Source organism: Macaca mulatta, chromosome 11 (assembly GCF_049350105.2).
Source record: "Macaca mulatta isolate MMU2019108-1 chromosome 11, T2T-MMU8v2.0, whole genome shotgun sequence".
Classification (NCBI taxonomy): domain Eukaryota; kingdom Metazoa; phylum Chordata; class Mammalia; order Primates; family Cercopithecidae; genus Macaca; species Macaca mulatta.
The window spans coordinates 73,554,453-73,567,182 of record NC_133416.1 but is presented as its reverse complement, the minus strand read 5'-3'; the positions used below and the strand labels follow the sequence as shown (position 1 = coordinate 73,567,182).

General features: G+C 36.5%; 1 protein-coding gene across 11 annotated transcripts in view; it reads left to right on the top strand.

Annotated features, from left to right (window-relative positions):
* GRIP1 (glutamate receptor interacting protein 1) overlaps positions 1-12,730 on the top strand; it is a 715,153-nt gene that overhangs the window by 635,930 nt on the left and 66,493 nt on the right. For all 11 annotated transcript variants that reach the window (XM_077954689.1, XM_077954687.1, XM_077954683.1 and 8 more), the window contains one exon: positions 6,117-6,186. In XM_077954689.1, the coding sequence (XP_077810815.1) occupies positions 6,117-6,186 (70 nt within the window). The remainder of the gene's footprint in view (positions 1-6,116; positions 6,187-12,730) is intronic.

Below are 12,730 nucleotides of genomic sequence, written 5' to 3'. Positions count from 1 at the left end.
TCACTTCTCCCTTATCTCCATGAGATCTCTGAGGTCTATGTAATGGTGGTCAACATTTTCCATCTGGTGTGGGTCCAGCTTTCTGAAAACCAACTTAAGAACATATGTTAAGATATTATCTTTTAGTTTCTATGGGGAACCAAAATGCTGTGTGATTCTGACTTGTTTGGGAAGCTATTGTTTAAGTTCTCAGTATTGTATCTTCTTGCTTATAGGGTTGTTCATTTACTTTTCAAGCCTACCTAGGTACGTGGGATTTCCCTTGAAAGGACTACTTTTTTTATTTCTGTGTTTGGGAGGGGGGTGACCAGCAGGACCCTAAAAGGGGTCCCTGCTCTGTTTCAAAAAGACGGTAGCTTGAACACAAGCCTTTACTTCTTCTCCCAACCTACACTCCACTTTAAATGACAATATAAGATTTTTCAAAAGGCAAAACCCCATAAGGACAAAAAGAAAAGGAAACTAGACAACAGCAACCAAATTTGGCAAAGAAGATAAAGAAAGGTGAATTTAACTAAAGAAGCAGAGGGGAAGCTGATAATGAGCCTGATTTCTATCCTATACTCCAAAGAGGCTTAGGGACCAGAAACTTCAGGAAGTACATTTGATGGAAAATCCTAAGGCAGAGGATTGGTTGAAAGACTGCTAAGAATGACCTTAGTCTTTAGATGCCTTCCCCAGCTCCCAAGTACCCTTCCCCTACTCTGGCAGAAGCCTAGAGTTTTATTCTCTGGAAAGCATGCAATAGAGAGTTCTTTGGCCTGAGAGCACACAGCTGAATGCAGCAGTACTGCTTTAAAAATGGAAATTAGGTGAAGGTTTACATACTGCATGTTGAGACTGAGAGCCTTCTTCCCTCAGGAAGCTTAAAGAAACCAGGTAGCCAGGCTTAATAGCCTTCAAGTGGGAAGAAAAATCAGGACCATCTGACCCAAAGAAAAAGCCCAGCCTGAACTTACAGTTAAGACCATAGTCCACAAGCCCCACTTGGGTATACCAAGCTTTTGAACAGCTGTTTAGGGCCACACTCTTTAATATAAACAGACAGCTAAGAGAAAAATGGACACTTAAGGAAGCATCTAATATGTGAGGCTGTCACCAGAAACAAAGAGGGAAATCAGAGTAATAGCTAATGCGGGAAGAAGAAAGCAAACCAAACAAAGAGAAACCTATCATTGACATCATTAGCAACAAATATATTGCATTCATGAGGTGAGCAGGAAGTGGATGCTTTTACAAAATGACATTCAGAGGGGAAAAAAGAGACCTTGAAAAAATACAAATATTGGAAAATGAAGTTAAGGAAAATGTCCAGAAATTAGAACAAGCAACAAATAAATGAAGAATCTGGAATAGACGAGAAAATTATACAGGTTGAGTCCGAATGACACAACATCCAAGTAATAGGTGTTACAGAAAGACAGAGGAAAGAAACACATCAAAGAAATAATTGTATAAATGTCTTAGAAATTATGGATTTATTTTCAGAATGATAGGTCCATACCTATGGATGGAAATAGCCACAGAAAAGCTTGCCATCAAAAGATCTGAGAATACTGGACAAAGCAGTAATCTTAGAGGGTTGCAGTGCTGGGGCAGCAGGGCATGGTGGGGTGTCATACAATGTGTTAGAATAATGCAAACAATAATCAAATATATCAGAATAGCCTCAGGCTTTTTAACCACTACTCTGGAAGCTAGAAAGCAATGGAAAAGTGCCTTCAAATTTCTAAAGGAAGGATTGCCAGCCTAGAATTCTTTACTCAGCGAAGTAGTCAATCAAATATGAAGGTAGAAAATGACATTTTAAGCTATACAAGGTCTCAATAAACTCTTCCCCCTTGCAGTCTTCCTCGGGAAGCTACTGGAGAATGTACACCAAGAGTGAGAGAAAGTAAAGCCAGAAACAGGGAGAGTTGGGTTTAGGATACAAGGGCTCTAAGGATGCAAGAGAGAAGAGAATCTCTGGGTTCCCAGGGTTTGTGGGAAGGAAGTCCCCAAGATCTGTGTGGCAAACCTAGAAAGCAACCAGTCTAGACAGGTTAGCAAACTCTGATAGAATTCCTAATAAGATTTAACACATTGAGAGAAGATTTATATATCCTGGGAAATATAAGGAGTTGAATTAATAATAAACACGAGAAAACAAAGCAAATAAAAACATCAAGACAACAAATAATTAAAGGAAATACATATTCTGCAGAAAAGGAAATAAATCATGGAATGCTATATGACTTATCTCTGGATGCTGTTGACATAGTCATGCTAAAATAAATATCAAATGTTGATTAATAAATACCGAAAATTATGACAAAATGGTATTGGGAAAATGGAAGGACAAGAAGGGTATATGAGTATGTTAGTGGTCTAGAGGTTGGAGAAACTAACTCTTCATCTTTCATAATAGAAAGTAAATAGAAATGACTAACACCAAAAAATAATTTGGTAGTAATAGTCATATGTTATATAGCAATACGGAAACAGCCAAAAGAATTGAAAGCGGTTGCACCTGGAGAAGCAAGAAATTGAGAATGGCTCTTTCAGAATTCTTGACTCTTTAAATTGTATGTGTGTATATTTTTGGTACAAAGAAAATAAATTTTAAAAAGTAATATAGTAAGTTGTTTCCTTGTGAGTATCAAGAATGTATATCTTAGGCAGAATGAAAAATCTCAATATTGCAATTTACTAAAATGAATTCTTGTGATCTGGGATAAAAATTTCCAATGACATTGTCTTGCTGGATTGCAGAAGAGCTGTAGACACAGATGACAATGAAGATTTCTGAACAAGCTTGTAAATGACTCAATGCAAATCTAGTAACAACAGAAACACCTGCATTGGAGATACAAGTGACGAATTTGAATTAAAATCATTTCATAAAATAGGAATGAGAAAGAGGCAGTACTAATATATATTGTATAACAAAGGATTTAGCATCATTGCTCTTTTTTGTCAGATTTTTAGTTGTGTGTTTGACCAGTTAAGTTGAAATTTCAAGGAGTTTGAAATTTCAAAGAGATGTGATTGTTTTTTCTGTTTCAGAACTTAATAAGCTTTTGTTGCCCTTTTCTTCTTAATCACACTCTTGGAAGTATTCAATGTCCTTCCCCATCCCCATATGATGCATTTGTATGGATTTCCCACTTGGAATCACTTCACAGAAGAGAGAAAACTATTTCATGCCCAATAAGCTCAGGAGATTTAACCAGCTCTGCCTCTCCTTTTTATTCAACTTCTCTGGGGTTTCATAACCAGTGCCCAGAGCAGAGGTGCCTGTCTCGTAGTTGGTGTTCAATAAATATGTACTAAATAAATGAATGGTTCTGTGGAGAACTCCAATCAAATTCCAGGAACTGAGTGAATGCTAGTATATTCTCATTCAAAGGATCACAAACTCAGAAGCCTTCATGGGTGAGGCAACTCAGGAAGTGAGATCAGCCCAATGAGGATAGAGGCAAATGGGAAATCTAAGGCTCGGTCTAAAGGAGGTAGTGGAAAACTTAGTCCACTGCTGTTAAACAATAATAGCAACAATAAACATTTATGTAATTCATTATGTGTGCACTCGTCCAGTCTCTTTACATATAATAGCTCACATAATCGTCCCAACAGAAACTACGGTAAGCACTGTTATTCATCAACACCATTTTGCAGATGAGGAAACTAAGGCACCTAAGGACTGGGTGCTCAAGCACATATAGCTAATAAGTGGTAGAGCCAGGATTTTAGATTCGACCATTCTGGCTACCAAGTCCTGTCTCTTAATCATGGCACCATATTGCCCATCTATTTTTTTTTAAAAGAAGCCATGTATCTATATAAAATCTACTAATTTGTAAGTGTTGGCAACTAAGTATTTTTAAAGCACTACTAGCCAAGCAAAGCATGCTTGGTTTGTGACTCCTTCTTAGGTAGTAAAAAATTAAAACATGGGGCTAGGATACACAAACCATGACTGGTCCCCCAGACCATGCATAGCCACATTTAACATGCATGGTGGTGATGGGCAGGATCTCATACAGATCTGGATGACATACTTCTGGGTTCAACCTCATTATCCCAATGGGCATCTACCCTATTGACTCCATTAAAGGAGAAAGAGAAGAATCTAGTAAATGTGAAAATGGCCACCATACATGTCTGTAGACCATGAGAAGTTTCAGACTCCTCTGCAAAGCCGTGTAGGTTTGACCAAGAGCTCATAGTGCTATATTCCTCTCTTTCAAGGATGACAGATAGGTCTGATGTATTTTGTTGCCTGTACTATTGTTTGGTTTTACAGACCATTTCAGTGGAACATGGATTTTTTAAAAAGCCAAAGGAAACATTGAGTGCTATGTGATGGTTACTACAGCTTGGCAAAATATTGTGTCAATTCATTGGCAGATGCTAGAAAAGCTATACTTGCTGGTACTAACAAAGTTTTTATTTCTGTGCCCTATGACCAGAACAATTTGCAGTTTTGAAATATGATGTAACTAGAAATCCTAGATGCTTATATGCCTCTAGAGGCATTCTATCAAATCATTGAATGGAGTTTTAAATTAGACTTAATTAAAGTGAAGAGAATGTTTTGCATTCTTTGCTAACAGCTAAGAATAATGATTGAATGAAGCCCCATTAGCATTTACTCTGGACTAATTTAGACAGTGGGTAAGGTATCGGTATATGTGTTTTCTTTTTCTTGAAATGTTGTGTTAAGGTATTAAGCCATCTGTTCTTGTGCATAAACATTTTCCTGGGATTCAGATGGGATTATGGGATATGATATGGCTCTATGATTATTATGGGGTGATCAGACTGTTTATAATAAAATCTCACTTTAGGGGCCTGTTAATGATCTCTGGAAGGAAACCTCTCCAGCCTTCAGGTTGGCAAAATGTCTCCTTTCAGAGGCAAATTGTTTTTCACAAATGTTGGTATGGCTAATTTTAAGGATCAGATTCCTGCATTAAATGTAAACCTCTAAGTCAAGATGATTTTTTGTATTTATATGGACTATAATTAGTTTCTAGGGTTAATTCTAAGTAGGCTCATTTCTAATTTTTTTTATTCCCATAAATGGAAATATTCCTAAGAAAATTAGTAAAGCCCAAAACTGATCACTGTGCAGTATAATAGTTTTATCTATAAATGTAATAAAAGTTACATGTACATGTTTAGACTATCAGCATATATAAAAATTTAGTTAACTAGTAACAAAATATTTACTAAAAAAAAAAGAGAGAGTCACATTCCAGGAGCTTTCTAAGTATGAATTTGTGAGCAGAATTTAAAGATTTAGAGTCCATCTAGCAAAAGATTTCCTTGTGGAGAAAAAAAAAGAACTTTATTTATTTATTTATTTATTTATTTATTTATTGAGACAGAGTCTTGCTCTGTTGCCCAGGCTAGAGTGAGTAGTGTGATCTCGGCTCACTGTAACCTCTGCCTCCTGGGTAAAAGCAATTCTCCTGCCTCAGCCTCCCATGTAGCTGGGACTATAGGCATGCACCACCACGCCTTTCTAATTTTTCTGTTTTTAGTAGAGATGGGGTTTCACCATGTTGGTCAGGCTGATGTCGAACTTCTGACCCCAGGTGATCCTCCCGCCTCAACCTCTCAAAGTGCTAGGATTACAGGCATGAGCCACTGTGCCTAGCCAAAAAAAAAGGAACTTTAAATCAGTGATTCTTATCCACTTTCCCACTCTACACTGGAGTAATATGGCATATTCCCATCAACAGTGGTGTCTCCTCACTGGAAAAGAATAGAAGAAGGGGTAACTAAGGGGAGCCCCCAATTGATTTTAATACTCTCCAACTGAGGTACCCACCCTTCAGGTCCTCTCTTGGGAATTGCTTATTAAAATAGATTTAAATCTAATGGGTACTTATCCAATTGCTTTCTCTAATTACAAATTTAAATGGCATTGCTTTAGTTTTTGTTTATAAATATTTCAACCTAAACATTTGTATAGATATAATGTGCATACTTGCTAATTCATTTGCTGACTATCTTTGTTTTGTATACAAACATTACTTGCATTAAGTTATTATAAAACAGGGGAAATGTACAGTAAAGGGGTGAATAATGGATATGAAGATGTGATTATTCTATCTCCATTATTACAGCACCATCTAGTAGAAAACCAGGAGACCCCCTCGTCATTTCGGATATCAAGAAAGGAAGTGTGGCACACAGGTAAGGAAAATAGGTTTTCTGATTCATTTTAAGCCCTCTCTTAATTTAAGTATACATGATACCTTCCACACCCAAAGCAAACCTTTCTAATGGGTCACTGTATTTTCAAAAACTTCCAAGCAGCCACTGTTAATTGATCATATTTGACATCCCTAGTTGCAGTGGCTCCATAGATCTTCTCCTGGTTATCAATTTATTTATACACAGCTGAAAACGTTTCTTAGGGTCTCTCATGAGTCTAGCATAGGCTCTCCTTCACTGATCATCTTCCGTTCATTTTCTGACCAAAACAAAAACCTGAAAGTAGCCGCACTTATTAGAGGTACCCAAACAGAGGTGATAACTTGTGCAAGAGTTTTGCTGTTACCAGAATATCCCCACTGGGCAAGCAAGATTCTTGAGCGTTAAAATGTTCATGTCACCTATTTGGCCCATATACCATCAAAATCAGGACGTCTCAAATTTTTAATTTCATAAATAAAAATATTTTTAAATGATTGAGGATACTGATATAAGACCATTAACTTTCTTTTTGTTTTCCAATTCAGGACTTAAAAAAATTTCAACCTATTATCACAATTATTTTATTAAATAAATACTTTATTTTATTTTTGAGACAGAGTGTCTCCTCTGTCACCCATGCTGGAGTGCAGCAGTATGATCTCGGCTTACTGAAACCTCTGCCTCCTGGGTTCATGTGATTCTCCTGCCTCAGCCTCCCAAGTAGCTGGGATTACAGGTGTGCACCACCATGCCTGGCTAATTTTTGTATTTTTTTACTAGAGACGGGTTTTCGCCATGTTGGCCAGGCTGGTCTCAAACTCCTGACCTCAGGTGATCCACCCACCTCAGCCTCCCAAAGTGCTGGGATTACAAGTGTGAGCCACCACATCCAGCCCAAGAAATACTTTAACATTAGAAAAGTAGGAAGGACATTGTATGAGTTTAGAAATGTATGTACAGGCTCCACTGCTATGACAAAGAGACATCTAAAGACAGTGGATCAAACAAGACAGAAGTTTCTCTCTTAAAACAGTTGGGAGATAGGCAGGCAATCCAGGGCTGAGGGAGCCATCCCAGCAGCTTGTCAGTTATTACCATTTTTTTTTAATTTTTAATTTTTGTGGGTATATAGTTGGTATATATATTTATGGGATACAAGAGATATTTTGATAAGGCATGCAATGCATAGTAATTACATCATGGAGAATAGGGCACCCATCCCCTCAAGCTTTTATCCTTTGTGTTACAAGCAATCCAATTATACTCTTTTAGTTATTTTTAAGTGTGCAGTTAAATTACTACTGACCATAGTCACCCTGTTGTGCCATCAAATACTAGGTCTTATTCATTCTATTTTTTTTTTGTACCCATTAACCATCCCTACTTTCCCCACCCTGACCCCCCCACTACCCTTCCTAGCCTCTGGTAACAATCCTTCTACTCTCTATCTCCATGAGTTCAATTATTTTGATTTTTAAATACCATAAATAAGTGAGAACATGTGATGTTTGTATTTCTGTGCCTAGTTTATTCCACTGAACATAATGACCACCAGTTCCATCTAATGCGTTGCAAGTGACAGGATCTTGTTCTTTTTTATGCCTGAATGGAACCCTGTTGTATATATGTACCACATTTCTTTTATCCATTTCTCTCTCAATGGACACTTATGTTGCTTCCAAATCTTGGCTGTTGTGAACAGTGCTGCAGCAAACATAGGAGTTCAGATATCTCTTCAATATTCTGATTTCCTTTCTTTTGGGTATATACCCAGCAGTGGGATTGCCGGATCATATGGTAGCTCTCTTTTTAGTTTTTTGAGGAACCTCCAGCTATTTTTATGGTGGTTGTACTAATTTACATTCCCATCAACAGAGTATACAGGGTTCCCTTTCCTCCACATTCTCTCCAGCATTTGTTATTGCCTGTCTTTTGGATAAAAACCACTTTAACTGGGGTCAGATGATATCTCATTGTAGTTTTGATTTGCATTTCTCTGATGACCACTGATGTTGAGCATCTTTTCATATGCCTGTTAGCCATGTGGATGTCTTCTTTTTAGAAATGACTATTCAAATATTTTGGTCATTTTTTAATAGGATTACTAGATTTTTTTTCCTATAGACTTGGTTGAGCTCCATGTATATTCTGGTGATTAATCCCTTGTCAGATGGATAGTTTGCAAATATTTTATCCTGTTATGTGAGCTGTCTCTTCACTTTGTTGATTTTTTTTCTTTGCTATGAAAAAGCTTTTTCACTTGTTGTGATCCCATTTGTCCATTTTGCTTAGGTTGCCCACGCTTGTGAGGTATTAAGACATATTTGCCCAGACCAATGTCCTGGAGAGTTTCCCCAATGTTTTCTTGTGGTAGTGTCATAGTTTGAAGTCTTAGATTTAAGTTGTTAATCCACTTTGATTTGACTTTTGTATATGACAAGAAATAGCTGTCTAGTTTTATTCTTCTGCATGTTAATATTCCGTTTTCCCAGCACCATTTATTGAAGAGATTGTCTTTTCCCCAGTGTATGTTCTAGGCACCTTTGTCAAAAATGAGTTCACTGTAGGTATGTGGATTTGTTTCTGGGTTCTCTGTTCTGTTCCATTGGTCTATGTGTATATTTTTATGCCAGTACCATGGTGTTTGGGTTACTATATGTCTGTAGTATAATTTGAAGTCAGATAATGGGATTCTTCCAATTTTGTTCTTTTTGCTCAGGATGGCATTGGGTATTCTAGGTCTTTTGTGGCTCAGTATAAATTTTAGGATACTTTTATCTATTTCTGTGAAGACTGTCATTGGTATTTTGATACAGATAGCATTGAATATGTAGATTGCTCTGGGTAGTATGGACATTTTAACAATATTGAGTCTTCTGGTTTATAAACATGTATTTTTTTTTTCTATTCCTTTGCGTGCTCTTCAATTTCTTTCATCAGCGTTTTACAGTTTTCACTGTAGAGCTCTTTCACTTCTTTCATTAAGTTAATTTCTACGTATTTGATTTTATTTGTGGCTCTTGTAAATGGGATTGTGTCTTTAATTTCTCTTTCAGGTTGTTCACTGTTGGCATATAGAAATGCTACTGATTTTTGTATTATTGATTTTGAAGCCTGCAACTTTACTGAATTTTTTTAATCAGCTCTAATAGTTTTTTTTCATGGAGTCTTCAGGTTTTTCCAAATGTAAGATCATGTCATCTGCAAACAAGGATAATTTGACTTCTTCCTTTCCAATGTTGATATGCTTTTTTCTTTCCCTTGTGGGATTGCTCTAGCTAGGACTTCCAGTACCATGTTGAATAACAGTGGTGACAGTGAGCATCCTTGATGTGTACCAGATCTTAGAGGAATGGAATGGCTTTCAGTTTTTCCCATTCAGTATGATACTAGCAGCAGCTGTGTTGTATATGGCTTTTATTATGTCGAGGTATATTTCTTCTATACCCCAGTTTTTTGAGGATTTTTATCCTGAGGGATGTTAAATTTTTTTCAAATGCTTTTTCAGCATCAATAGAAATGATCATGTGATTTCTGTCCTTTATTCTATTGACATGATGTGTCTCACTGATTGATTTGCATAGCTTGCACCATCTTTGAATCTCGGGGTTGTGATCCAGCTTGGTTGTGAATCATCTTTTTAATGTATTTGTGACTTCACTTTGCTAGTATTTTGTTAAGGATTTTTGCATTAATGTTCATTAGAGGTTTTTGGCCCATAGTTTTCATTTTGTTTTTCTTTCTTTTGTGTGTGTGTGTGTGTGTGTGTGTGTGTGTGTGTGTGTGTATCTTTGTCTGATTTTGTTATCATGGTAATACTGGCCTCATAGAATGAGTTTGGAAGGATTTCCTCCTCCTCTGTTTTTCAGAATAGTTTGAGCAGGATTGATATTAGTTCTTTAAATGTTTGATAGAATTAGGCAGTGAAGCCATTGGGTCCCAGGTTTTCCTTACTTGGAAGCTTTTTATTATGACTTCAATCTTGTTACTTATTACTGGTCTGTTCAGGTTTTGAATTGCATCATAGTTCAATCTTGGTACATTGTATGAGTCTAGAAATTTATTCATTTCCTCTAGCTTTTCTAATTTATTGGCATATAGTTGCTCATAGTAGCCACTAATGATTCTTTGAATTTCTGTGATATCAGTTCTAATGTCTCCTTTTTCATCTCTGACTTTATTTAGTTGGGTTTTCTCCTTTTTTTTATTTTTGTTATTAGTCTGGCTAAAGCTTTGTCCATTTTGTTCACCTTTTTAAAAACATTTTGTTTCATTGATCTTGGCATTGTTTTCTTCTTTTCAAATTCATTTATTTTTGCTCTGATCTTTGTTATTTATTTTCTACCACTAATTTTGGGTGCAGTTTGCTCTTGTTTTTCTGATTCTTTAAGATGCATTGTTAGTTTATTTATTTGATGTCTTTGTTCTTTTTTGATGTAGGCACTTACAGTTAAACATTTCCTGCTTAGTGCTGCTTTTGCTGTATCCCATTGGCTTTAGTATGTTGTGTTTCCATTATCATTTGTTTCAATACATTTTTTAACTTTCTTACTAATTTCTTCATTGGCCCACAGGTCACTCAGAAGCATGTTGTTTCATTTCCATGTGTTTGTATAGTTTAAAAAATTCCTCGTGGTTTTTTGTTTTCTTCAAATTTTATTTTAAGTTCCAGGGTACATGTGCAGGATGTGCAGGTTTGTTACATTGGTAAACATGTGCCATGGTTTGCTGCACAGATCAACCTATCTTCTAGGTATTAAGCCCAGTACTCATTAACTATTCTTCCCGATGGTCTCCCTCCCATCATCTCACCCATGAGAGGCCCCACTGTGTGTTGTTGCTTCCAGGGTGTCCATGTGTTCCCGTTGTTCAGCTCCCACTTATAAGTGACAACAAGCAGTGTTTGGTTTTCTGTTTCTGTGTTAGTTTGCTGAGAATAAAAGCTTCCAGCTCTATCCATGTACCTGCAAAGGACATGATCTCATTCCTTTTTATGGCTGCATAGTATTCCATAGTGTATATGTATCACATTTGCTTTATCCACTCTATCATTAATGGGCATTTGGGTTGATTCCATGTATTTGCTATTGTGAATAGTGCTGCAATGGACATACACATGCATGTATCTTTATAATAGAATAATTTACATTCCTTTGGATATATACCCAGTAATGGGATTGCTGGGTCAAATGGTATTTCTGCTTCTAGATTTTTGAGGAATTGCCACACTGTCTTTCACAATAGTTGAACTAATTTACGTTCCCACCAACCGTGTAAAAGCATTCCTTTTTCTCTGCAGTCTCACCGACATCTGTTGTTTCTTTACTTCTTCATAATTGCCATTCTGACTGGCATCAGATGATATCTCATTGTGATTTCAATTTGTGTTTCTCTAATGATCAGTGATGATGAGCTTTTTCTCATATGTTTGCTAACTGCATGAATATCTTCTTTTGAGAAGCGAAGTTCTTTATAAACTCTGGATATTAGCCCTTTGTCAGATGGATAGATTGGGAAAATTTCTTCCCATTCTGTAGGTTGTCTGTTCACTCTGATGATAGTTTCTTTTGCTGTGCAGAAGCTCTTTAGTTTAATTAGATCCCATTTATCAATGTTTGCTTTTGTTGCCATTGCCTTTGGCATTTTTGTCATGAAATCTTTGCCTGTGCCTATGTCCTAAATGGTATTGTCTAGATTTTCTTCTAGGGTTTTTATAGTTTTGGGATTTAGATTTAAGTCTTTAATCCATCTTATTTTATTTTATTTTATTTATTTTATTTTATTTTGTATAAAGTGTAAGGAAGGGGTCCAGTTTCAGTTTTCTTTGTATGGTTAGCCAGTTCTCACAGTGCCATTTATTAAATAGGGAATCCTTTTCCCATTGCTTGTTTCTGTCAGATTTGTTGATGATCAGATAGTTATGGGTGTTTGGTCTTATTTGTGAGTTCTGTATTCTGTTCCTTCGGTCTATATGTCTATTTTTGTGCCAGTACCATGCTGTTTTGGTTACTGTAGCCTTGTACTATAGTTTGAAGTTGGGTAGTATGATGCCTCCAGCTTTGTTCTTTTAGCTTAGGATTGGTTTGGCTATACGAGCTCTTTATTGATTCCACATGAATTTTAAAACAGTTTTTTTCTAATTCTGTCAAGAATGTCAAAGGTAGTTTAACAAGCATGGCATTAAATCTATAAATTACTTTGGGCAGTGTGGTCATTTTCACGATGTTGATTTTTTCTGTCCATGAGCATGGAATGTGTTTCTATTTGTCTGTGTCCTCTCTGATTTCTTTGAACAGTGGTTTGTAGTTCTCCCTGAAGAGGTCCTTCACTTCCCTTATTAGCTGTATTCCTAGGTATTTTATTCTCTTTGTAGCAATTGTGAATGGGAGTTCTTTGATTATTTGGCTCTCTGCTTGCCTGTTGTTGGTGTATAAGAATGCTAGTGATTTTTGCATGGTGATTTTGTATGTTGAGACTTTACTGAAGTTGCTTATCACAGCTTGGGAAGCTTTTGGGCTGAGATGATGGGGTTTTTTAGATA